This window comes from Gopherus evgoodei, chromosome 6 (genome assembly GCF_007399415.2).
Source record: "Gopherus evgoodei ecotype Sinaloan lineage chromosome 6, rGopEvg1_v1.p, whole genome shotgun sequence".
NCBI lineage: Eukaryota > Metazoa > Chordata > Testudines > Testudinidae > Gopherus > Gopherus evgoodei.
In genome coordinates, this window is record NC_044327.1 from 84,694,933 (window position 1) to 84,720,687 (window position 25,755).

The following is a 25,755-nucleotide window of genomic DNA, read 5'->3' on the forward strand; positions in this document are numbered from 1 at the left end:
GTCTTATCTAGAAATTAACAATGTGGTAACTTTCTTTTTCTTTTTAGGTTGGTGTCAAGGTTACAGTACAGGATATCTTGACTAGTGTTCAGAAACTTATTAGTGTGGCTTTCTCTACATATGTAATAAGACCAGTTGGTGATGAAAAGGTATCTCATTTAATTCAGAAAAATTCTGGCATGGAAAGAGATTTTTGTGAAATATCTCTTGTTTGATTATTGTGAAACTGACAAAAAAACAAATGATATTAGCCACTCATTTCACCTCAGGGCAGAAAAATAATGTGAAGTCCAGGCTGTAAGAAGATTTTAAAAACCTTCTCTGTGGCCTCATGACGGACTATTTTTCTGCCACTTTATAGGTCCTTACTTTTTAATTTTTGCAAGTTCTTCCTTACTAGAATTGGCATCTTTATCCCAACTTTACTGAGAGAGTTGGTAAAACAGATATTTCCAAACATAAAATGAAACCTGCCTGAGAAAGATTAGAGGCTAAATTAATTGTTTAATGTTTGAACATTAAAGTACTATATAAATGCTCTGTATTATTATTTATTATTGGCTTGATCCTGTGCCTAACCCCTTAGCTCATGCATCTTTAACTCAACATTCCAAATGGGTCATTTCAGGATGAAACTGGTGATGATTAACTAAGATCAGCTTCAGTGGGCAGCCATTCAAGCAGGATAATTTGACACCTCAGTTCAAAATCCATCAGAATTTCAGCATTTGGAGCAAACTATAACTTTTTATACATTTTTAAAACCCCACTTATTTATTAGACTTTTGTTGTTGTTGCTTTGTAGACAAGTTTGGGGAGAGGGGAGAATGATGACCTAGGGTTACCATGTTTAAGTTTCCCCAAAAGAGGACACTGCTGTAGGGGGGAGCTGGGAGTGGCTACAGTTGGGGAGTGCTGGAAGGGTGTGTGTGTGTGTGTGTGTGTGTGTGTATTGGAGGGTATTTGAGAGGTGCTGGAGGGAGTACCTGGGGGGTGCTGGGAGAGGTGTGTATGTGTATTGGAAGTGGTATCTGGGGGGTGCTGGAGTGAGAACCTGGCGGGAGGGGGTATTGGAACAGGAACCTGGGGGGTGCTGGAAGAAGTGTGTATGTGTACTGGGAGTGGTATTTGGGGGGTGTAGGAGGGGTACCTATGTTCTCATTCTTGAGATAGGGGGCAGTGTCAAATCTGGGGGTGTGTGTGCCGGAGCAGGACCCTGGGGGTGCTGGAGGAGGTACTTATGTTCTCATTCTTGAGGTAGGGGACAGTGTCACTGCTGGGTCTGGCTCAGACCCAGGACAGAGTGACAGCCGTCAGTCAGCACCTCCCTCAGGGACTCTCCCGCTCCCCAGGGCTGGGAGCATAGGATCTGGCAGCTGTGAGGGACTAGTCAGATGTCGATGCAGGGGAGGGACCAATTTCTGAGTTGTAACATCTGCCCCACAAAAAACCTGGACATTGCCTCTTATTTGAAAAATCCACCCCGACAGAAGGCAGAGGAGCAAAAAAGAGGCAATGTCCGGGAAACCGCAGACATATGGTAACCCTATGACTACCTCACTCTGCTGGGAGGAAGGGCAATCTTGTTTTAAGAAAAAATTGCAAGATTCTGAGCAGGGATGGAAGTGGAAGAAAGGAGCTGGTTTGAGAAAAGAATCAAAGGCAGAGAACTGTTAGCAAGGATTGGTGATACTAACATCCCTCCAGGAAAACGTGGCAGAGTTGTTTAGAAAGGGAGAGTGCAAGGCTGAGAGAGAGAACATGAAGTGGGGAAAACTGGTGTAGCCCCATGCTCTGCTGACAGTAGGTCCAGGGAGAGGTGGTTTTGACCATATGTAGTGTCTAGTGTCTAGAAACACACCAGATTCTCTGACAAAGTCTTGAAGTCTAAGCCTCTAAGTCAACAAGAGGATTTGGGGTGGAGGTACAGTGGAACCACTGTCACCCACATGAAGCAGCAGGGTGTTGGCTCTGTTCTTGTTGAAGCTTCTGGGCCTAGGTGGAAGGGACCAGAGAATAGATCTGGATACAGAGAGCAACTGTTCCTTGCAACTCAGCTGTTTTTGTCTGTCCCTTATTTAGATAACATTGTTCAAAAGCCAACGGGCTAGATTTTCAAAGAGTTTGTGCCACTAAACTGACCAATTCTACCCATAGGGCCAGGCATAAATGGAATTTACACATGCTTGGTGTGTGAAAGGGGAAATACACTTAGGGCAGAAGGGCTTCACATGCAGAAGAAGAGTGTTGGGAAAACAGCCTGTAAAACTGTGTTGCTATGGCATTTTCAAAGGAGCATATGCGAGTGCAAGTAGTGGCAGGGGTGCAAATGCACGCTTGGGACACAACACGCAATATAAACTCCTCAGACTAATTTGAAAATGCATTTCCAGTTGTGTTTTCTGTGAAGCATTTAAAACAAAATAGGGTTTGGTGATTTTCTTGTATTTTTAGTTTCTCAAAACAAAAACACCTTGTCGTTGAATTTTGGCAAATGGCTCAGGACTAAAAGTGAAAACCTAGATATTGCATAATCCCTTGAACTTTAGGTCTTTCCATATTTGTAGTAATATGACTTGCTGTACTGCAGAAATTACAGTAAAGAGTTCTAGAGGATACTGATGCTAGCGTACTTTTTAAATGGCATTGGCTCAAAGTGCAGTTCAGAGCACACTTAGATATGATTGTACAATCATATGAGAGCTTCTTTTCATTTGTGTAGGTTAACTTAAAACCAGTCAAGCTGCAGTCTCCACAAGATCATCTGGAACATAGTCTGGCTATTGAGAGAAGAAGAATCCGACTGGACCATGAACGTGTCTTTGAGACCCTAATGCAAGAGAGTAATATGGAAGATCGTCACTGTGGTCAGTAAAGCAGACACAACCAGTAATTATGGGCAAATAGAGGGGAACAAAAAGCAACCAATTCAGACTAGGGACAAAACCATATAAAAACCTTTGAGGATAAGACTCCAGGGGCTAGCAAGGGCCAGGTTTGCGAGGGATTTGGAGGACAGCAAATCTCTGTGGTGGTTCTCTCTGTCCTTCTGTCCTGCAGGGATTCCAGATGTAAGGTTGCAGGATCAGGGCCAAAATGTGAGTTGATCCTTGTTTCACATTTACTTTTCACTTAGGGTTTGCCTACATGGGGGGTTTAAAACTGGATCAAATTGAGTTAATCTGGTTTGGAAACCTTGCATACAGACGATGCAAACCATTACTGTGAATTAACTCTGTGTTTATTGGGAACTCTTGCAAAGTGGACTAGCCATACTTCAAATTGAATTAGTTAGAATTAGTGTCAGCGCAGGAAGCTCCTGTGGTGTGCCACAGGAGTTAGGACCTTTGTGTGGACATTGCAAAGCAGATGTCCTAAAGGGGTCATGACTAGGATGCTGACCAGTGCTGGATAAAGAACAAGAAGCTCAGAAAAAAGTGCATTGGAATGAGGGATAAGAGGAGACAATCTGTTAGAAGACATGTGACCTGACCATTTTTTGATGAACTGGACATGATTCTATACAGTTATAGTACAACCCGTCCAAGATGCTGCCCACGCTCTTCCCCCCAACCAAGGATGACTGGCTTGACCCATTGGAGGCTGAGCAGGAGGATGCCCCCTGAGAGCCAGGATCTTTTTGTGCCTCAGGAGCCTGATGATGAGCAGCTGGAAAGTGAGCCCCAGTCCTGCCTTGCTATAATGGACCCTTCCATTGGCTGAGCCCAAGACCCATCCAGAAACCCAGTCCGGGACTGAAGAGTCAGATTCCCTGGAGGGAACTACAGTATGTAAGCAGCTATCTTTACAATGTATTATTTATTATTATTGTTGGCTGATGTGAGCTAAGAGCCCCTGCCTTCCTCCCAGTCTCTCTGTTCTGTTTCACAATGGTACCCACCAGCATGGTGCAATCACAGAATGTACCCTGTGCCTCTCTGCTCCCCTCCAGCAGCAGATTCAAACACTGAAAGCATTCATTTCTGCAAAATTCAACAGTTTATTGAAACAGGGCTTACAGGAAAAGAAATTTGGTTTGTTTTTGTAGTTTTCATGAGGTATAAACACACACTGCATGCCTGATGAAGGCACAAAAAATACTATTCTTCACTGAGGTACAAATGCTCTGTAACATGAATTCTAGTTGACAGTTATTGCAGGATTCTATCTGTTTTTCTCTAGACTTTCTCCATGTCTGCAGGGGAAACATAGCTGAACTTAACACTGAGAAATAGCTCGATTTTGTTTCATTTTGTACATCCCCCCCCAATATAGTTTTCAAGGCCCTTCATTCCTGCAGCACTCCTGGGGGGATCATCCTGGTGAATAACTTCACAAAGTATTTCTCTGATCTGCCCTCTGCCTTTTGAATAAGACCAATCTCTGCCTCCTAGTCACCTGCCTCAGTGTAACATTATCAAGAGTAAGGACAGCCTAATGGTCATACAGAAGGAATTACTATTCAGATCCCCCCCTCCAAGAACCTCCCTTTAAATCTCTACTCCCGTAGAGGTGCATCCAAACAAAACTGCAAAAACAAACCTGGAACAAACCACTCATCCCATCCCTAACAGCATGAAAGCAGACACAGTAGACTGAAATCCAAATGCATTCAACATCTTCATAAGAATGTAAGAATGGCCCTACTGGGTCAGACGAAAGGTCTGTCTAGCCCAGTATCCTGTCAGTGGCCAGTGCCAAGTGCCCCAGAGGGAATGAACAGAACAGGTAATCATCCATGCCCTGTCGCTCATTCCCAGCTTCTGGCAAGCAGCATGTAAGCAGCTATCTTACCTTCCATACATTCACATCACTTACCATCTCTGAGGTTCCCTCCAAAATGAGAAGAGTCTCAGCGGGAGATAAAGTCACATATACCTACTAAAAAAAGCTGTCATGACTTGTCTGTGACACAAACAATAAACAAGTGTTTTTTCCCCCTACTTTCACAATCACAGCACCTGCAACTGCCAGACCATCAAGGACAGGGTCTCTGTGTACTGCTGACAGGCTGGCCAACCTGAAAGACAGAAAAAGGAAGACGTGGGACAGGATGTCAGAATGGCAGAATCACAGGGGAAAACCAGGCTGGCTAGGAGGTAGAGGCTGTACATGAGGACCCAGAAGGAGAAAGAAATGCATCTCTTCCAGAAGATCGAGGCAGTGGCCAAGGACGGTGTTGCAGTGGCCAGGAAAAGTGTGGCTGCATCCCAGTCCACTCCACCTCACCATATGTGCAAGCCTCTGACTCAGAATACAAACAGTAGGCATCACTGGCAACATTCCTCTCAGTATTTATGTTTTCTGTGGGACATCTTGCTGGCTGTTCAAACCTCTGAGCAAATCTCCACCCCTTGGCTTCTTCCACCCAACATTAAGGCTTTCCCCTTGCACTCAGCAATATTGTGCAGAACACAACATGCAGATATTATGGTTGGAACATTTTTAGCCTATTGCTTCCAACCTATTCCATAAACAGCACCATCTGCCTTTCAAAGGCCAAAAGCACACTGGACCACCATTCTGTATGGTGCTCCAATACCCCTTTCTGTTATGAATTCTGTGCTCTGGTGGGGGAGACAAATGATAGGCACATGGGTTCCATCAGTTGCCCCATATTGCTTGGGAATGCCAGATGTGCAAAGCCATCAGTAATGTCCTGGGCCCTTCCCATCCTGAAGTTCTCTTGCTAGTGCTGGTCATCTCAGCTCTGCCAAATGATCTTCTCCCATCAATCTACACTGGTTTCCTGGGTCCCAAATAGTACTGAATGCTTGTTGGTGATTCAGAAACTGGTCCTCTTGTTTCAACAGCTTCGCATCGTCCTATTCTTCTGCCTCATCCTGCTGCCACCACTGTAGATTATCCTGCTGCTGCCGTAGAATATTCTATTGCTCCCACATCATTCGCTTGGTGGTGAGACAGGTGGATAGAAAGCTGGCTAAATCATCGGGCTCAACGGGTAGTGATCAATGGCTCCATGTCTAGCTGGCAGCCGGTATCAAGCAGAGTGCCCCAAGGGTCGGGTCCTGGGGCCGGTTTTGTTCAATATCTTCATTAGTGATCTGGATGATGGTGTGGACTGCAGCCTCAGCAAGTTTGCAGATGACACTAAACTGGGAGGAATGGTAGATACGCTGGAGGGTAGGTTTAGGATACAGAGGGACCTAGAAAAATTAGAGGATTGGGCCAAAAAAAACCTGATGAGGTTCAACAAGGACAAGTGCAGAGTCCTGCACTTAGGACGGAAGAATCCCATGCACTGCTACAGCCTAGGGGCTGAATGGCTAGGCAGCAATTTTGCAGAAAAGGACCTAGGGGTTACAGTGGATGAGAAGCTGGATATGAGTCGACTGTGTGCCCTTGTTGCCAAGAAGGCTAACGGCATTTTGGTCTGTATAAGTAGGTGTATTGCCAGCAGATCAAGGGACTTGATCATTCCTCTCTATTTGACATTGGTGAGGCCTCATCTGGAGTACTGTGTCCAGTTTTGGGCCCCACACTACCAGAAGGATTTGGAAAAATTGGAAAGAGGCCAGCGGAGGGCAACAAAAATGATTAGGGGGCTGGAGCATATGACTTATGAGGAAAGGCTGAGGAAACTGGGATTGTTAAGTCTGCAGAAGAGAAGAATGAGGGGGGATTTGATAGTTGCTTTCAACTACTTGAAAGGGGTTCCAAAGATGATGGATCTAGACTGTTCTCGGTGGTACCAGATGACAGAACAAGGAGTAATGGTCTCAAGTTGCAGTGGGGGAGGTTTAGGTTGGATATTAGGAAAAACTTTTTCACTAGAAGGGTGATGAAGCACTGGAATGGGTTACCTAGGGAGGTGGTGGAATCTCCTTCCTTAGAGGTTTTTAAGGTCAGGCTTGACAAAGCCCTGACTGGGATGATTTAGTTGGGGATTGGTCCTGCTCTGAGCAGGGGGTTGGACTAGATGACCTCCTGAGGTCCCTCCCAACCCTGATAGTCTATGCTTCTATTATTCTAAGTCCAATGCAGAATTCATCTGGCTCTGAGTGTCGTAATACAGCCCAAGCATCCTGTGCATATTCATGCCTGCCACCACAGCGGCTCACAGCATTGGTGTGTCTATGCTGGCTGACAGCAACTATAAACAGTTCCAGACAATGGGGCAGAGATAGCGAAAATATGGGATTTAAAAAAATGTGAACCAACATGGCTTCCCACAATTCACAATGGAAACAATCCCAGGACATACAATGCTCAGCTGCAAAGCAACGGACCATGGGCTATCCCCAGAGAATGCTATGCCCTTAGTTTGCAGAAAGCTGCTTCCATATGTTCACGATGCAGATTGAAAACAGAATAGGCATTCTGTGTGCATACTGTTGGGATAACTTGAATACAGCGAGTTACCTGAGGCTCATAAAAGCACTTTGGCTTAAACCCCTTGTGTAGATGTACTCTTACTTTACAGGTTTGGGGTTGGGTTTTTTTTAAGGGTTTTATAGAATTCATTCATACTTCAAGCTGAATTTTGCAATGGAGAAATAAAGTCCAATAGTACCAATTAAGAGACACATAGGAGGAGAAATCCATTTGGCTTGATGCCTATAGCTTTCCAAGAAATCAATAGGAACTATGTGCATGTGAGGAGATTGCTCTCAAGAAACAGAAGAAAAATTCTTCAGAGTGATAATCTAAATCCTGGCAGGAAAAGTGCAGAGCGCTCATGTGACCAAAAGGAAAAACTGAAGCCTAACTGGTTTCTTTCTTCATCTAGATTTGCCTTCATTTCCCAGACTTATCTCTGTCCTGAAATTACATGAATCGAAGGCACTGTATTCCCTTTCAAAAACCTGAAATTATTCACAGATGTTTAAGAAACTTTCTAGTATTTACAGTATGAAGTACACATCTCTGTTTATGAACTTCAGTCACAAATAAATGATCTACAGAGAAAAACACCATCTATTATAAATATAATACCGGCCTTCACAATTTAATTGGGCTGTGAAGACTCAGGATGGACACTTTATATTGTCATGGTGATACCTTTCTGATAGAAAACTAAGACCCCCAAACAGCAATCAGAGAGTGTTAACATTCAGTTTCCATGGCCCTAGCTGCATTAGGGAAATTGTCTAGATATTTTCTACAATTGCACACACCAGTTCAACATCACCAGTGACATATAGAAAGTAAAATAGGATCAAAAATGAGATTAGTATATGTGAAGATTGTTAGCTTTCAAATACATACAAAATACATCAAGCAAGAAAATGAAGTTTGTCTTGTGAATGCAAGTTATACAACTCCTTAAGTAGGTCCAAAGTGCAAGGTAATCAGACATCCAAATGGCTATTTGATGATCGTAAACGACAGTTTTCTAGGGCAGAAGCCAAAGACATAATTCGTGTCTTATGAAATCCTGTGGTGCAGGTGTTGGTGCATGCTTGAAATGACTGACACATCTGATACTTGAAGCTATTATATCAAGATGTAACTGAAAATATAAAGACTCTTTTTTTAAAATTCAGAACACCTCACAGGCAAGGCCCTGATTCAGCAAGGTACTTAGCACACACGTAACTTTAAGCAGTGACTTCAGTAAGACAACTCACATCCTTAAAGTTATGCATATGCTTGAGTACCTTGCTGACTTGAGCCCTAAAAGACTGCGACCTTTAAGTCATAACACACAAGATGCTGGAGGCCAAATTCATCCCTGATGTACCTTCACTGAGTTACACAAGAGTTCAGTTTATCTCTAGATTCTTAATTAGACCTTGTATAATATGAATATTTATGAGTATGTTTACATATGGTGAAAATACACGTGTAAGTCCATTGAAATAGTTTCAATAAGAGAATGCTAAGGTTGTATGGTTAAACACTTGAAAGATGAATTGGGAAAGTTAATGTTGTGCACACAACCCTAATTCTGCCTCCAGTGCATGGCTATTCACTATAATACAGTATTTAATGAACACACACTATTTCGCAAGTAATACAGTATAACACGATACAATAATTTTCTACAACCTTGAATCTACATGTATAGTGATTTTTAGTACTGCAAGACATTTATAACAAAAATATATAATACATTTTACTTACTTATAAAACACATTGCAGATTAAGTAGAGCAAGCAAGAGTAATAATGAAAATTTACTGGCATACATAGGTTGCCTACATTTTCAATTAGAAGAGCTGCATAGCTGTCTGATTCCTGAACGTGTGCTTTTAACATAGGTTTTGTATGAAGGCTGTCTTCTCATCCCTCCAAACAGAATTTGTTCTGTCACCAGGGTGTTCTGTTTCTCTCCATTCTGCTTCCTTGGCAGACAAGAGGCTATGGTGCCCTTGCACCTTGGCAGAGCGTCAGGCTCTTGCTATTATTGAAAGAAGCAGCAGGCTTTTGGCTTCAGGCACTCCCTGGTGTGGGTTTCTTTCTCCCTACAGACATTTTTTTCAATTGTACCAAAAGCCGATAGATCCCCACAGTGATGGGGAAAGGGTATATTCCCCTCTTGGGACAGCTAATAACTCTACTCACTTAACTATCCCATTAATGTATTGTTACCATGTTTCAGATAATGTAAGTGATACAGAGGAAGATACTATTTCAACTGATCTAACCCATGTGCAGAGCATTGAACTTGTCCTACCTTCTCATGCAAACCATCATGGAAATACATTTGGTGGCCAGATTATGGCATGGGTGGAGACAGTAGCTACTATTTCAGCAAGGTACTTTTCTATCTGATGGCTTCCTATATGATTCTGAAAAGACATGCTGTGTGGAAAATCAAAAGTACTCCATATCCACCATTTTAATGTTAAGATCATCACAGAGGTTAGTTACAAATGAGAAGTGAAAATAAACTGTATTGTGCTCTCTCTCTGTTGAGGTGCAGGGGATATCTACATATTTATATACTGGCTTTTCTATGGCGCTTATTTCCAGAACATCTGAGTGCTTGAAACACTGCTGAGAAATGTTGCTATCTCCTCTTTACAGATGGCGAACTGAGGGACAGAGAGATTATATGATTTGCTTGAGGCTTCAAAGCAAGTCGATAGCAGAGCTAGAAATAGAACCCAGATCCTGATGGCTAGTGTAGAGCCTTGACCACAAGAATATCTTTCTGTATATGGTAAAATCCTCTGGCCCAGCATCAATGAAATCATAAAACAGAGCGGCTGCTCAAGGACAGTCTGCAGCTCCCTATGCATAGCAGAGATGAACTCGAGTGTGGCCAATGGGTCTGAACAATATGAGAGCCACTACCAGGAAGTGTGGATGGGCACTGGCATGGGAGTTCTCTTCTAGCCATTGACTCACTATATTATCTTTGGTAGGTCACTTAACGTCTCTGTCTCTCAGTTCCCACATCTGTAAAATGGGAGCAATAATGCTTCCCCAGCATCCTTTGTGAAGTGCTTTGAGATCTACAGATGAAAAGTGCAAAGCTTTATTGCTACACCCTGTAGGTTCATTAGTGGCTATGGCCCAAGTGAGCAGCTGCTCTGCCTTCTCCTTTAGGTTGGGGGGTCATCACCTCAGCCTTGACACTGGTCTCCCACACAAACAAAGCTTCTCTGTATGTGAGGCCTGAATTTCTATCAGAATTCCCCTCACACACCACCTGACCTACTTCATTGCAGGGATGCTAGCAATGTGTTTGTTTTTTACTTTAATAATTAAATGCCGTTCCTTTTCCTTATTCACATAATTTTGATTCGTAGCCAGTTAGTTGCACCAATGAGATTCTCTATAGTTCTTAGATAAACAGCTCATTTTATTAAAATTAGAAAACGCACTTATTTTACATCAGTGTGTAACTCCATTGACTTCATTACTCCTCATTTATGCCAGTGTACCCAAGACCTGTTCCAAAATATCAGGCTCTGCTTCCCTTGGCTATGTCAATACACAACTAACCTGAAAGTTAAATAGTTTATCTGGAACTATGAATATTGAACATAATTTATCAGGTTGAAACTTTTAGGAATAATAGCTCATGGCAGAGACAATACTGGATGGAAACAGAGCTTGTATTTTATGCTCGAGAAATAGCTGCCCTCGCTACAAACCTTTTGTAAGGCAACAATTAGCTCTGACCTTTGTAGGTACCAGTTAGAGTTGCTATGGCCAGAGGCTGAGATGGGAAAAGCAGGGGATGCGGAGGGGAGGGGGAAAAAGCAATATTTGAAGAATAAATTTAAAACACCCATAGAAAGGTTTTTCAAAAGGTTATGTCTCCTTTCTAAAAGTTGTGAAAGTAATTGAGCAGCTTAAAGACAGTACTGCAGTAATTGAAAATCCATTTGAACCAGGGCTGTCCTTTCTGATATTTTATATGACCAATAGAAGTATTCGGTGTTTCTTTTCTTGGAAAATAGATCTTAATATTCAGGAAAAAAATCCCCCTTTAAAAAATCACATCCTTTTGTCCCCTTGGTAATGTTGTATCTTTACTGTGAGTGTTGTAAATGAGATACACATTTAGCATTTTAAATAGGAAGATCAAATTATGTTTAATGAAATTACAAAGTCATTTAATGTATTAGTCTATTATAAAGATGTTCTATTCAATTAATTAGCAACAGATAATTGTGTGCATTTAACAATACTGGTGCATTAGTTTACAAAGAGTGCAATTGAATTAAGAGCTGAAACTACTACAAAACTGTGTCATTTCTAGGCTAAAAATGTGTAAGATGAAATTCTGTACTAATATATGTATGCTTTTCTCACTGAATTCGACAGGCATTTCCTGCACATTCATGAGGGCAGAATGTGACCTTTTAGAGTCAGGAAATAAATTAAATTGTTGTTATTAATTATCCTGCATCAGCACCTAGAGGTCCCAGTGTGGTTTAGGGCTGTGAAGAACAATAGAAAAGCCCTCCTACAGGAATTTACAAACTTAAAAATCGCAATCCTGCAACTATTTAATCACAAGTGCAATTCTAAGTAATCCAGTGAAGCTCCAATGGGACAACTCAGGTGAGCAAAGCAATGCATGCGATTAAGTGTTTTCAGGATCAGGGCCTAAACTGAGAAAAGAGAGACTAGTGAGTGTAATAAACAACAGAAAGGTATGGGGAATGGAAGGATGAGGTAAAAAAAAATAGAATTTATATTAAATGAATATACTTTTAAGCCTTGATTTTTAAAAGTTAGGCATTCAACTTTGGATTTCTGCATGGGCAAATGGCCAGTTGTTCATCTAACTGGCTTTTTGCATGTTTAGAAACTCAGTTCTAAGACTCAACTTCAGTTGTTGCATGCAACTTTTAGACAAAAGGCATATTTCCTTAGTATCATTACAAATTAATGCAGGCTGTAGCTGGGTGAATTTTTAATTTATGTTTCACATAATCATATACTGCACAAAACTATATTACTTTCTGATAAATGTGAAGAAACCATCAGAAGTAAAAAGGATGTATGGACTGAAGTTCTTACATAGGTACATTGTCTTTGGCACTGAGCAAGTTTCATTAACTTGAATAGGACCAGATTGTGAACTCTTTACTCACACTAAACAATATCTTACTCCAAAAGTAGCCCTGTTGAAGTGAGGGGTCTCTTTAAGAAATAAGGTACTATTGAATGAATGAGAGTAAGGTGTTCATAATCTGGCCCGATATGAGGTTTATAACAAGTAGGCTTAATTAGTTAAATGTTTGTACAGTGCATTGCAAATGAAGCAGCACAATAGAAGTGGTATTATATTTTGAGACCCAAATTCTGTGCTGTTATATAGCTGAATGTGCTGTCATTTATGAGAAGTCGAGGGATTAAATTAGGCTTGCATTGTGAACTTCTAATTTGTGCCAAGCTCATTACTTTAAGTATGCGAAATAATCCTGGGCTGTACCAATATAGAAAAAAGAATTACAAGACTATATACTCTGTTTTGTGTCTCTCCTGCTTTCTCATTCAGCCGTCTCTGTCATTCATATCCCACCCTGAAATCAGCTGATATGTTTAAATTCCGGGGACCCTCCACTGTTGGTGATCGTCTTGTCTTCAAAGCAATAGTTAACAACACATTTCAGAAAAGGTAACACTATCTATGGGCTTGTCTCACTGCCCTTTAATAGCACAAGCCCTCCTGAATATTTCAGACTCAAGCCCTCATTGGGGTTTTCCTTATCAGGTTTTTAATGAAGAAATATTTTAAAAATAGCTCTGCTTTTCTCATTTCAAAAATAGATTGAAGGTTGGTTTATTGTTTATTCAAATCTAAAAGATCACCCATACCCTCCAATTCTGCAAACCTAAATTACAAGTGTAATGCTAAGCGATCCAATGAACTCCAAGTCTCCAGTGGTGAGCTGGAGCCGGTTCCCATTGGTTTGCAAGAACCAGTTGTTAAATTTAGAAGCCGGTGTAGAACCGGCTGTTAAAGGGGCTGGCAGGCTGTTAAAGGGGCCCGCCTGAGCTCCCAGCTGGGGAGACTCTCTCAGCCCTTCCCCTGCTCCCCCCCCTCAGAACTGCAGCGTGCCAAGCTGCCAGCGTCAGCATTCTGGGCAGCTCCTGCCGCTTTGAGCGGCAAGGTAAGGGGGGCTGCGAGCTCCAGCGGGCCGCACAGCATCCTTACATGCTGCCCTGAGCAGCATGGTAAGGGGGCTGGGCCAGGGCTGGGAGGAGGGGTTGGATGAGGCAGGGGCTGGGCAGGGAGCGGTTGGAGGGGGTGGAGCTTCTGGGGGGCAGTCAGGGAATGGGGAACTTGGGGGTTCGGGTAGGCATGAGAGTTCCAGGGGTCTGTCGGGGTGGTGGTGGATGGGGTCGGGGGAGTCAAGGGACAGGGAGCAGGGCGAGTTGGGTAGGGGGTGGGGAGGGATCCTGGGGGACAGTTAGGGTGGGGCATCTCAGGAGGGGGTGGTCAGGGGACAAGGAGTGGGTGGAGGGTTGATGGGTTGCTTGCGGCCCTTGTGGGTTCTGAGGGGGGCAGTCGGGGGCAGGACATGGTGGGGATCAGATGAGGGGGACAGGTTGTTTTGGGAGGCACAGTCTTCCCTACCTGGCCCCTTATGCAATTTTGCACCCATGATGTGCAGGGCCGGCTTTAGGAATTGCAGGGCCTGATTCGAACAGTTTCAACAGGGCCCCGGCAGGGATGACTGGAAAACAAAAACATGTTAAAAAACGTATAGGGCTTGTACTCACCGGGCGGCGCGCCGAGTCTGCGGCATCACTTTGGTGGCGGATCGCAGCACTGAAGGACCTGCTGCCGAAGTGCCACCAAAGACCCGGTAGGGAACTGGTTGTTAAGATTTTGGCAGCTCATCAATGGACATTGTAATCATTTGGACCCTGATCATGGAGTATACTCCATGTGGATACAGGGCTCTGTTTGTGTGGAGCTTACCGCAGAGTCCAGGCCCTAGCAGCTGCTTCCTGGTTGCAAAGCTCGTTTTGGAAGAGGGAGGAGGAAGGGGAGAGTGAGGACATTTGGTGTTAAACCCAGCCATATGCTGCCTGGAAGAAATGGGTACAGCTGCCATAGAAGTCTTTATACCAGTTGCACTGGTTCTAAGTTGGGCAGAATATGAGTATTAATGAGCATTACTTAGCACAATGAAAGGGCCTGATGCCTGAATTCAGTAAGTCTGCTTTGTACCCATCCTGTGGCATAAAGCAGACTTAAACACATGTAACCCTTCTGCCCCTCTGTATTGGCAGCAACAAGGGCCAGGTGCTTACACACAGTTGATCGTACCTTCTGAGAATCCCCCCATGGTGGGGGAAACCTCCAGTGACTTAAGGTTACTATTGAGGCTCCTACACCACAAGCCCCTTTCTGAAACCTAGGAAAGAGTGTGTGTGGTTGCAATACCCCTTTGCCAGGGGGATCCTCAGCTACTGGAATGACTCCTTGCAGTCAGGTATAAGTAAATGACACCAGGGAAGTGACAGTTCCCTAGCCAGCCTGGGACCTGGAATGTCAAAGTCGCTTAAACACATCTTTACCCCCACCCCAACCACTGGTCCTGTGGTAAGCACTGCTCAGCCAGACCAGAGGCTGTGCCCTAAGAAGGTAGGTGGAAGTGCCACATGAAAAGCCACAGGAGGGTGTAAGTTACAGCAGTCCCGCCTCGAACTTCAGCTTATATTCTGCCATGTCAATATTTCTGGAGCAAATAGGGTCCTGGTGGCAATAGATGTAACTCCCACTGCTACTCCCTTTATCAAGGGCTAAATTTGGTCCCCTCAGGACACCAGCTTGCTGTGAGTTACCTTTGTCTTGCACATCTGAATGCCAATCAGTGCAAGTTTGCTCTCACCCCCGAGTCTTCCCCCTGCCCTCAGCCCCCAGTTCCCACACTCTGCTCATCATTAAGTATCTAAGCACCTACACTACTTTGCTACTTTAATAAATTTTCTGCCTATTTTAGTCCTGACATTTACCTTACATCACCTTTTACATCACTGCTGAAATATGCCTCTGTGTCCAGATAGAAAACTAATCATTAATTGTTCATATATCCAAAATACTCAGATTTCCATCACTGTTGTTCCCTGTACCCAAGAAGTGTATAACAGCTCTAGTTATGTTTGTTTCATTGCTGCTTCTGTGTCATTCTGTTGTGGTTAAATAATTCATTTAAACTCTTCTTTCAGTGTTGAGGTTGGCGTTCGTGTTGAGGCCTACAACTATGAGGAGTGGACCATAGGCCAAGCACGGCATATTAACAGCGCTTTTCTGATTTTTAATGCTGTAAATGACAAAGGAGAGCTCCTCACCTTTCCCAGAGTCAAACCCACTACGAAGGTCAGCTCTTTACACGAGAGAGAGAATGAATATAGAGATGGCTTATATAGTCCAACCCAAAATAATGCATATCACACAGCCAATCACTGTCAGACATTCCAGGGGAGTGAAGAGCTAAACAAGGTTATAAACTGAATCACTTTCTCTTCCTCAAGAGGATATTCTGAACTTGAGAAAGCTTGTAGGCTAATTGAACAACTCCTAACTAGCCTATGGATTTGTAAAGGAAGTGGCTGGAGTCAGGCACCCAAGTCCTATTGAATTTCATTGGGAATTAGTGCCTTTTTCCCTTTGGCTCCATTGAAAATTCCAGCCCAAGTACATGGATCCCTTAAAGTGGTTCATTGAGCTTTTAAACCTTCATGACTATAAAACTGTTGTTTTGAATATTTTGCTATGATGTAATCTTTTGTTAGCGTTTTTTTCTTTCTCTTATCACAGAACTCCATAAAGTACCAGGGCAGAAATAAAAGAGCTACTAAAATAGTGAATTAATAACTAGGAGGGTAATGACTTTGTAAGGAAATGAGGAGTCATATGCACTCTGCACTAGCCAGTGCACTACCTTGCACATTAAACTCTATCTTGTTTCAAGAGGGAAAGCTGATTCCTATGTCAGCATTATCTCCACTCTTCTAAAAAATGCTATGGCACCTTAACTTCCACCAGAGAAGCAGTGCTTCAACTAAGCAGCAGCTCACAGGGCATTAAGTCCAGTACCTTTTTTCTAACAAGAACAGAGTACCAGCTCTGAAGCAGAAATAAAAAAAAGAAGCTGCTTTCTACTGCAGTTGAAGAAGAAAAAATATGCAGACTAACAGACTAAAATAGAGGATTAGGTCCGATATTTTCAAAAACACCTAAATCACACAGCCCAATCCCATTGACATTCAGTGGGATTTATGCTCCTAAATTACTTAGTTGCTTTTGAAATTTCTATTCTAAATGGAATAGCAATGGAAGAAAGTAGTGTTTGAATAGTCAGTTTGAGGTGGTGATCAAACCTATTGTGCAGTGCTCACTTCTAATTTTTCATAATGCACTGCCCTCTGCTCTCCAACTCAGACATATACTAAGGCGGTATAGAAATCCCTCAAATATTGCTTTCCATGTTGAGCACTGTGTAGAAGGTTCCTTGGATTAATATTTTATCTAAAAGGTGGCACTTTTGGCAAGTACAAAATGTTTAGCATTATACTTCTCTATTGGCTCCTGGGCAAAAGTTCATGTAATAACACTATGCTACTAAAATACTCCAGACTGGTACTGAGATTATTTTTGCTATGTGAAGGGATACATCGCATTAAAAAAAAAATTGATCAAGTTCATACCTGGGGAAATTCCATTGTAATAAGTGCAGTAATTTGGGGGGAGAGAGGCTTTAATAACATAGTTTACATTTGGTATATGACAGTGTCCCTTTTAATAAATACTTCTTAATTGTCTTTTATTTGCACAACATTATTGAAGTAGAATGTATCATAATTCAATCAGATTATTTCTGTTTTGTTTTGCTTCTTGTGAAGGATGGTTTGAGAAGATATCATGGAGCTATTGCACGCAGAAGAATTAGACTAACCAGGTATGAATAAATTTCAATGGTAACTTGGTACTATCTTTCACTGTGGCAGAAGTGAACTTTTTTGTTTACATATACTGTGCTCATTATTTTAAGCCTTCTCAGACGCAATAGCTATTGGTACTTAGCATTTCTGGACCTGATCTTGTTTGCCTAAGTCATGATGAAATCAATGACTACTATTCATCTGAGTAAGTCAAGAAATATTTGGGCTTTTTTTGGGAAGAAAGAGGAGCTAATGCTTACTTAACTCACCATGTTGTTGTGAGGATTAATTAATTAATATTTGTAAAGCATTCAGAAGATGCTGAATACTATGCAAGTGGTTGTTGTACACTGAAGGAAGACAAGGAACACTATTTGTTTTGTTTTGACCTCTTTGTATACATAATATGTATTTCAGAAAATACATCCTTTCCAATAAGGAAGACACTCCTTCCTCTGATCTCTGGGATACAAGCAACCAGGTAATACTTACGTCATCTGAATTCATCCACACACATAGTCTGAGAGGTGCATATGGACATTTTGGATATGCCAAAACAATGCTAAAGATCTGACGCAAACAATTAGCATCTTAACTCGACCGGCTGTACCTAATGTCGGAAGAGTGGGTAAATGTGTACAGTGTATATGTAGCAATACTTACACACAGTGGGGTGAAGTAAGGATGGATTAGTAATACTGACCCTGAATTTCCATGATTTTGTGTATTTGTGCAAATCCCTAGTGTTATTTTATTGCAGAATGTTCTGTACGAAAGTTTTTTTTAACCCCCACTGGTTCCTTGATGTTGTATTAGGTCCTTATAATTAAATCTAAAAGTAAATAAATAATAATTTGAAATGTATAATGTGGGAAATGATTTACCATTGACTATGGCAGCACTGGAGTGTGTTACCATCGGAGTTTGAATTCTGTGAATGTAGCAATTTTTTTCTGCAGAAAAGTAAATGTAAACAGACAGTAGATCTGAACAAACTGAATGATCCAATTTTTTTTAAATGAAATTGAAACGTCTTTAAAGATTCCTGCATTGTTTGTTCTCTTTTTACCACTTCCAAATATCAGCTCTATCCTTGATACGTACCTATCCAGTGTTGTCAAACACAAGTAATAGGCATCCAGTCCAGATATCCACTCCTCTGATTACACCTTCTGTTTTTTTTGTAGAGGGGTTTTTTTTTGCTCTATTTTATCCATCAAAGAAAGCCAAATTAGTGTTTTTAATTAGGGTTCTTTTGCCATCAGCCATGTGAAAACACAATCCAGCTATTGAAAGTATTTAATTTGGAAACTAATGGACTGTGTTTTTTGGAAGAAGACCACTTATAGGAAAAAATCCATTTGCCTGGTTTGTGATTCTGGGGTAACTATGGTACAGAAATTAGATTCTCTTTTATATCAGCCCTTCATTTTTAATAATATATCTTACATTTCAGGCATACTTGAGTTACAGCAATGTAGCTACCCTGACAGTGCTGGCAACAAAATGTGGATGGGAAATAACCAGCACTCTGGAAAATGTAAGTACAGAATTGTCGAACAGTTGCATGCCAACTTCAGTAACATTTGGAGGGCCAGATCATGCTCACCATTAGAACTGGGCAGACAAAGTGTATTCTGTTTCATGAATGATTATGATATTTCAAAATTTGGTTTAGTTCTGATTAGGAAAGAAAAACAATTTTTTTGAAATTCTCTGTGAGTGGGAGGCAGCATCTCCTGCCTGGCGGCTAGAGCCAAGGCAGCAGTTATGCCCCATGGTTTGTCTCCAGTAGCATCCTTGCCTAATGGGTACAGCTCATAGGCAGTGGCTCTGCCACATGGGCTGTTGCTCCACTTCATGGGTGCGGCTCACAGGAGGGGTAGGGAAACCCAGGACCTCACATTCCACTGGGTTCTGACCCAGGGCTCTCAGAGGCTGTCCCTTGTACTGCATCCCAGCTGGCTTCCGTTCATCCATGGGGGAGTGCTGCCTTCTGTGCTTCTGGCCCTGGTCCCAGTCTCTGGGAGCGGCAGTTCCCCCATTCCCTGGCTTGGTGGAGGAATCAGGTCACATCCTTCCCTGGAAATCCCAGAGCACATCCTTCTCCCTGGCTTGCCAGCATCTGAGTGAGCTGTCTGGTAGCCTTTTAAACCCCGCCTCCAACCCGAGCATGCACAGGCAGAGGGATGAGGCCCCTGAGCCCAGAGTGCTTCTTAACCCCCTCCTGTCCAACGGGGTTGATACACCCTGTCACATTCTCCAAGAAAAGGGAATGAAGCCCTAGCTTCATGAATGAAATCTCATCTGGCAGGCAGCCTTGGAGGCATGAATCCTGGAAGCTGTGGGCTCCCCATATCTGAGGCAGTTCAAGTACAAGCTGCTCCAGAGCTCTGGACTCTGAAAGCCCTGGGCTTCCCACATCCAAAGTAGTCTGTGTGGTGGGCTACCCCTTGGCCATAAACCATGTTATTTCTGCAACAATTAGTCTTCTAAAATAAATACATGAAATATTTTACAACCATGAACCAGAGGTAAAGCTTCCTTTTCAATTTGGGCATAGTGGCATTCTGTTTTTGCAAGAGCCCTGGATGAATATGCCACCAGTCTCCAATGCTCATCATATTTTTGTAGCAACACAGCCCTTATGCTTTCTTTGGAGGCATCAGTGAACAATTAGGTCTGCCTCCTGCTGTCAAAATACCTTAGAATAGTGTTTTTTTGAATCATTTGTTTTAAATTACCAAACTCTTTGTCCAGGTTAGCATGCTTTGTCCACTGGTTATTCATTTCAATGAGTGCACAGAGGTTGCTGGGTTCTGCAGCTAAATTAGGTTTAAATTTACCAAAAAAATCAGCCATCCCTATGTTGCATCTTGTGTTCTGGTAAGATCAATACATCCCCCCTTATTCAGTTAACCTTTTTCCTAAATAGGTTAATTTCTCTGAGCCTGAATTTACATTTTTGTTTATTTAGCTTCAGGCTTTCTGCTTTTGTCCTGCCCAATGCTCTCTTTAACCTGTAATTCTGATCCTCTATTGTGCTTTTTTCTGCGCCTTCAATTCCCTCAAATATTTGTTGCACATTTTTATGAAAAACTTCTGGAGCAGATTTTAGACCAAATGGTAATCTGAGTAAGCAATATCTTCCATATAGTGGTCTTCTCATGTAAGGGAATCTGCTAGAATCCAGACAATGCATCTAAAGTAGTAAAATACTTTTGCGCCAGTTATATCTTTTACCTTCTCTTGGTACACACATACCTCTAGTAGGAATGAGTTCCCCACTATAAACTTTCAATTTAACCTGTTGCTCACAATTTTTTCCATGTTTTTTTCTTTAACCTTTTAAAACTAATATCTAAAACAATATTTACCAGAGCACCAGTGTCGAAATGTAAGAGTCCCATTAGTTTATAAGGAAACTGTCCATCTGTTTTTTCCTCTCAAGATACAGCTCCTAGATCAGTAGTTTTTAACCTTTTTTCATTTGTGGACCCCTAAAAAATTTCTAATGGAGGTGTGAACACCTTTGGACACCTTAGACATAGTCTGTGAACCCCCAGGGGTCCACGGACCACGGGCTGAAAACCACTGTCCTAGATGAAACTCCCTTTTCTGTTGCTGTCCCTGCTCTCTTCTTGGATTACTGCAGCTGCATGCATGCTTTCCTCTTCTGCAGTTGTTCATCCTAGCTGCAGACTTTGGGAAAAGGATTGTATTTCTTACAAACATTGCAGTTCTTCCCAAAAGCTGGGCAATGTTGAAGTCTGTTTTTATCCACACCTTGTGCAGTCCTTGAAGATTTCCCTTGCAAACTATCATGCTTTGCTTTTTTCAGGCTTCTTGGTGTTTTTTGTTCTGTACTGACTTACTGACTGCCAGTTTTTTTCTCTTTTGTCACCATATCCGGAGTGGCAGTGTCCTCTTTTCCTTCCATTATTATTGTTCTGTTTTGAGTGACTGCTGCTGCCTGACACAGTCTTTATCCAAAGTGAGCTCTGTGTCAGCCAACACTCTTTTTTTCAGTTTTGGAGCTTTAATTCCAATTCCAGGTCGATCCCTTATAACAATCTGTTAACTGTCCATTGTTGCAGGTTGAGCTCATTAGCTTCAGCTCTGTTAGGAATTCTTCAAAGGACACTCCTCTCATTTTTGTCGTCTTAGGTGAAACTTAAACCTTTCAAATGTTTTACTCTTTTAAGGTATACAATATTCTTCAAACGTCTGCCTGACTTAGTTGCATGCTATAAAAGACATCCACTGCCTCAAGTCCTGAAATATTTAAGGAGATAGCTGTTTTCTGCTGGTCTTCTTTCTCACCAGAGCCAGCTGCTTGCATTTATATATCAAAACTCTGTTCGAATCCTTTGCAGGAGTCTGCTGAATTACCTGAGAATTTCAATGCCTTGGGGGCTTTTAGTTGGTCCTTCTCCAGTATGACTTCTTTACTCTTTCACAATAGTCCTCTTTTCTGTCTTCTCTTGTACCCAGCTGATACCATGTATTGTCTTGTGAATTCATAAGGGGAAACTCTTAAGAATTAAAACTGAGTTACCTAAACTAAAGGAGACCCATGAGCTCCTAACTGTGTGTCCGATGGAGCTGCCACTAGACTGCCTCCAACCCCTTCTCACTAACCCCAGTCTATTTCCCTCTTACATGTGCTCTGTTCTTAAAGGCATAGTACATATTCCTAACAGTAAACATTTAGTCTGAGTACTTCTTCCACCTGGCTTCTCTAAGGACTCGTCCACATGGACACTTAGAGTTGGGGTGTGAATCTGCAGTACACTGCCTGATGCACGCTAAGTCTCTGTGTGGAGAGCTCTAATACAAACCCAGCGCAACAAGTATATTTAAAGAAAAACAAAAGCAAAAGCTTACTGGAACAAAATACTCCACTGCACACAGAGTTCTCCTCCTGGAGAGAGGGTGAGCGTGAGAACAAACAATACATGTCAGGCATTAGCCATGTGGCTTCATTCACTACTGAAAAGTGCTCAGGTATTCCCCCCCCCCCCCGCCCGCCAATATTTACAATGTTTTTACCTGCTCAGGGCCCAGGGACAAGATGGAATTCTGGGCCAATAACAGCTTTTCAATATATAAAAATGTCATGACTTTTAAGTCCAATATCCTAGGTCCTTGCACTTGGGTGGAACACAGGGGATTTTTGAGGGGGCCTGGGATTTGGCCCTTTGTTTTGAATAGGTGGCCTGAGCATCTGGGGGCCTTAATGAAGAGGATTTTTTTCTGTACCAGAAAAGGGTGTCCTGGTGTTTGTGGAAATCACACAGGAAGTGGGCTCTGTCAAACACCCTGAGACCTGTTTGGGGTGACCAGATATCCCATATTTAAAGGGACAGTCTCACTTTTTAGGATTTTTTTCTTATATAGGCACCTATACCCCACTCCCATCCCATTTTTTCACAGTTGCTATCTGGTAACCCTATGTACAGTTTGCTTGGCTTCCTCGGTAGAGAAATACCAAAAAAAATTAAAACTCTTAAAATGTTTGTGAAACAGCTTTTCAATACTGTAACTGGTTTATACAAACTATATGGTGACATGGGATGTGAGATTGTATTGATGCTTATGACTTATTCCTTCATCACTCATGAGCAATTCAATTACTCCCAATTTATGCAGTTAAACCCCTTAGTACTATATCACACCATCATGTATTATCCTTTTCTTCATAAATGTATACTTTTTAATGTGAGAAGGATGTAGAAACTAATCTTAAATACTCATCTGCATCTCGCTGCCTGTCAGACATATGTTGCATGTTCTCTTGCCAAGTAAAAAGCTGATGAAGTTGTCCATTTATATTCTTCATTCTGTATTTTTAAAATGCTGTTCATTCGTTGCAGATAAAAATATTCACACATGAGGAAAGTGATACCTTGTCTGTCAAGGTAGAAATGCAAGTGAGGATACCATCAAACCTAGCGTTCTTCCTTTTGTCTGACTTCAGACTCCGCAGGCAATGGGACAAACATTACTTGTAAGAGCAGCTCAATATTTTTTTTTAGCACTATTTGACTGTGCTGTTAACTAATCTTTTCAGATGCTATCATTTTCTTCTGGATTAAAATTGGGATTGCCATGGAGTGACACGAGAAGGGGCTCGGCCAGAGGTTATCCTGTATGAGAATGGGCAAGTTTCCATGCCCTAAACATGGTGTATAATAACGGGTTCAACTGTAATCGCATAGGCTTATAGTGTATATGCACAGTGCAAGAAGCAAGGCAGAGCAGTTCACTCAGTTATAGTCTGCTCTAATTAAACATGTTTATGCTGTGTGACCAATTCACAGTGTGACACAGCTGAATATAATGTCAGAGATCAGGAAGCTCATAATCATAGCCTCCAAAATGCCAAATAAATTTTATGTTTTTTTAGAGTAATTCTTGTCTTTTCTAATCCAAATAAATTCTGTAAGCTGTTTATTTTCTTAATATCCCTCACAGAGAATAGAATAGGAAATAGTGGGAGATGATATAAAACAGGTGGATGTGGTACCATTTTAATTAGGTGTGTACATGCACTTAAGGAGAGGCTTTTCCAGCGATTCATTGTATCTTTAAAGGTTTTTGTCAGAGGATAAATGTTCTGATTATGCTCTGAGTGGTGCTTCGAAGGGACTTGCAGGTCTGCCTGGCTGAGTTTTGAGCCCAACAAAAAGGAAAGTCTGAAGAAAAGTGAAAGTCGTATGTGGCACTAGATCCAGAGTGTCAGATTTCTTATTACTAATATATAGCCTCGAGAATTGGCCAGAATGATCTATTGGCTCCACAGTACTCAGCCATTAGGATAGAAATAAAGCAAAAAATATTGTCTGCCTAAAAAGTAGGTTTGAAGATTTACTCCTGATGGAATTCTGTGCCAAAAATTAAAAATGATGCACACGATATTATAAAATTCTGCAAATGTTATTTGTCAATAAATAAATGTGGCTCCAGCATGTCAGTGGGGAGCACAGGCCATTGGCTGCATTGAGGTGGGAGATCACCCTGAAGCCCCCATGTCCTCTTGTACAGGGCCTCAGCAGTGAGGGTGCACCTGACCCTGACATAGTACAAGGGCCAGGCCTGCCACAGAAACACCCCCGGGACCCTGCCTCTCTGTCCCAGGCACACCTGGTGTGGATGGGCAGGCTCAGCCCAGCGGGATCCAAGTGTGGAGGGGTTTAGTGTGGGTGTGGAAGGAGCCCGCTGTGGGGTGAAAGGTTTCTGTGTGGGGCTGCGGGGCAATCTGGGTACAGGTGGCTCAGTGGGAGATTTAAATCACAGGGGCTCAGTGGGAGATTCCAGGGACCTCTGCAGGGGACCCAGGTGAAGGTGGTTGGGGGCTCAGGAGAGTGGATCTGGGGATGGGGTTGGTGTGTGGGGGAGTCTGGGTGGGACGGCTCAGTGTAGGGGTCCAGGAGCTGCAGCAATAGTGCTTGATGGGATGGGGGGGTTCAGATGCAGCTGGCTGGGGCTCTGTGGGGTGCGGGAGGCTCATCAGAGGGGTCCAGGTGTAGGGGTGTAGGGCTTGTCAAGATGAGGGGTTGATGGGCCTGCTTAATGGGGGGAGCCCCAGCTGCTGCTGATGAAACACCACATGCTGGGCTCCCGCCACCCCCCCGGCCATTTCCCCTAACCCCTTTTCTTCTCTAGCTCCCTCTCCACTCATGGCCACATTCCTCTTCCCCCTGCCCTATTCCACCCCATTCCTTCCCCACGGCTTCTTCCCTCTCACTCCCCTCGTTCCCCCCCCCCATGTCTCTCATCCTTCCCCCCTTACCCAGCCCCACTGCAGGCACGCACTGTTGCACAGAAAACAAAAAGGCTCCCAGCACACAGAAGGGGAGCATGACTGGAACTAGGACCCAGGAGGCAGCGTTCAGCTGCAGAGTCAGTGAAGAAGGTGGGGCATCAGTGGCACATAACCCTATGTTCCTCCCCCCACCCCCACCCCGGGCCACCCATGCCTCCAAAAAACTGAACCCATCGTCATGCCCATCTCCCCCACCTTCCCCTCCCCCCCCCCCCGCACCCATGGCTTCCCTGCCATTTTCTGCAGGGAAGCACAGGCATTCTTGGGGGGGGGGGCGTTTTCTGCAGGCACGCAGTCATGCAGGATTTCCCCCAGGAGTGAGGATTATATTGAAATAAAGGTAAATCACTAAGGTAGGTGGCTAGCAGCTCTAAGAAGAGAGCAAGTAAGGATACCCTGTCAGGTGTCTAGTCCTAAACAGTGTACTCTTACATGTGCAACTTGGAATAAAAACTAGTACAGACGCATTAGGATGAGAGTATAAAATTTTGAGCCACTGGAGGACTACATCATCTCATCCAAATTCATGCAAAACATCAAAGAGAATGTTCCAAGATGCTCTCTCACATGCTCTTGCTGCATCTAAAAAGCCTGAAATAG

General features: G+C 42.8%; 1 protein-coding gene across 1 annotated transcript in view; it reads left to right on the forward strand.

Moving 5' to 3' along the window:
- The window catches only part of ACOT12 (acyl-CoA thioesterase 12), a 39,493-nt gene that overhangs the window by 9,938 nt on the left and 3,800 nt on the right, over positions 1 to 25,755 (forward strand). The window contains exons 4-12 of the mRNA XM_030567901.1: positions 48 to 149; positions 2,723 to 2,867; positions 9,565 to 9,721; positions 12,928 to 13,047; positions 15,612 to 15,762; positions 17,289 to 17,344; positions 17,745 to 17,808; positions 18,784 to 18,867; positions 23,204 to 23,337. Of these exons, the coding sequence (XP_030423761.1) occupies positions 48 to 149; positions 2,723 to 2,867; positions 9,565 to 9,721; positions 12,928 to 13,047; positions 15,612 to 15,762; positions 17,289 to 17,344; positions 17,745 to 17,808; positions 18,784 to 18,867; positions 23,204 to 23,337 (1,013 nt within the window). The remainder of the gene's footprint in view (positions 1 to 47; positions 150 to 2,722; positions 2,868 to 9,564; positions 9,722 to 12,927; positions 13,048 to 15,611; positions 15,763 to 17,288; positions 17,345 to 17,744; positions 17,809 to 18,783; positions 18,868 to 23,203; positions 23,338 to 25,755) is intronic.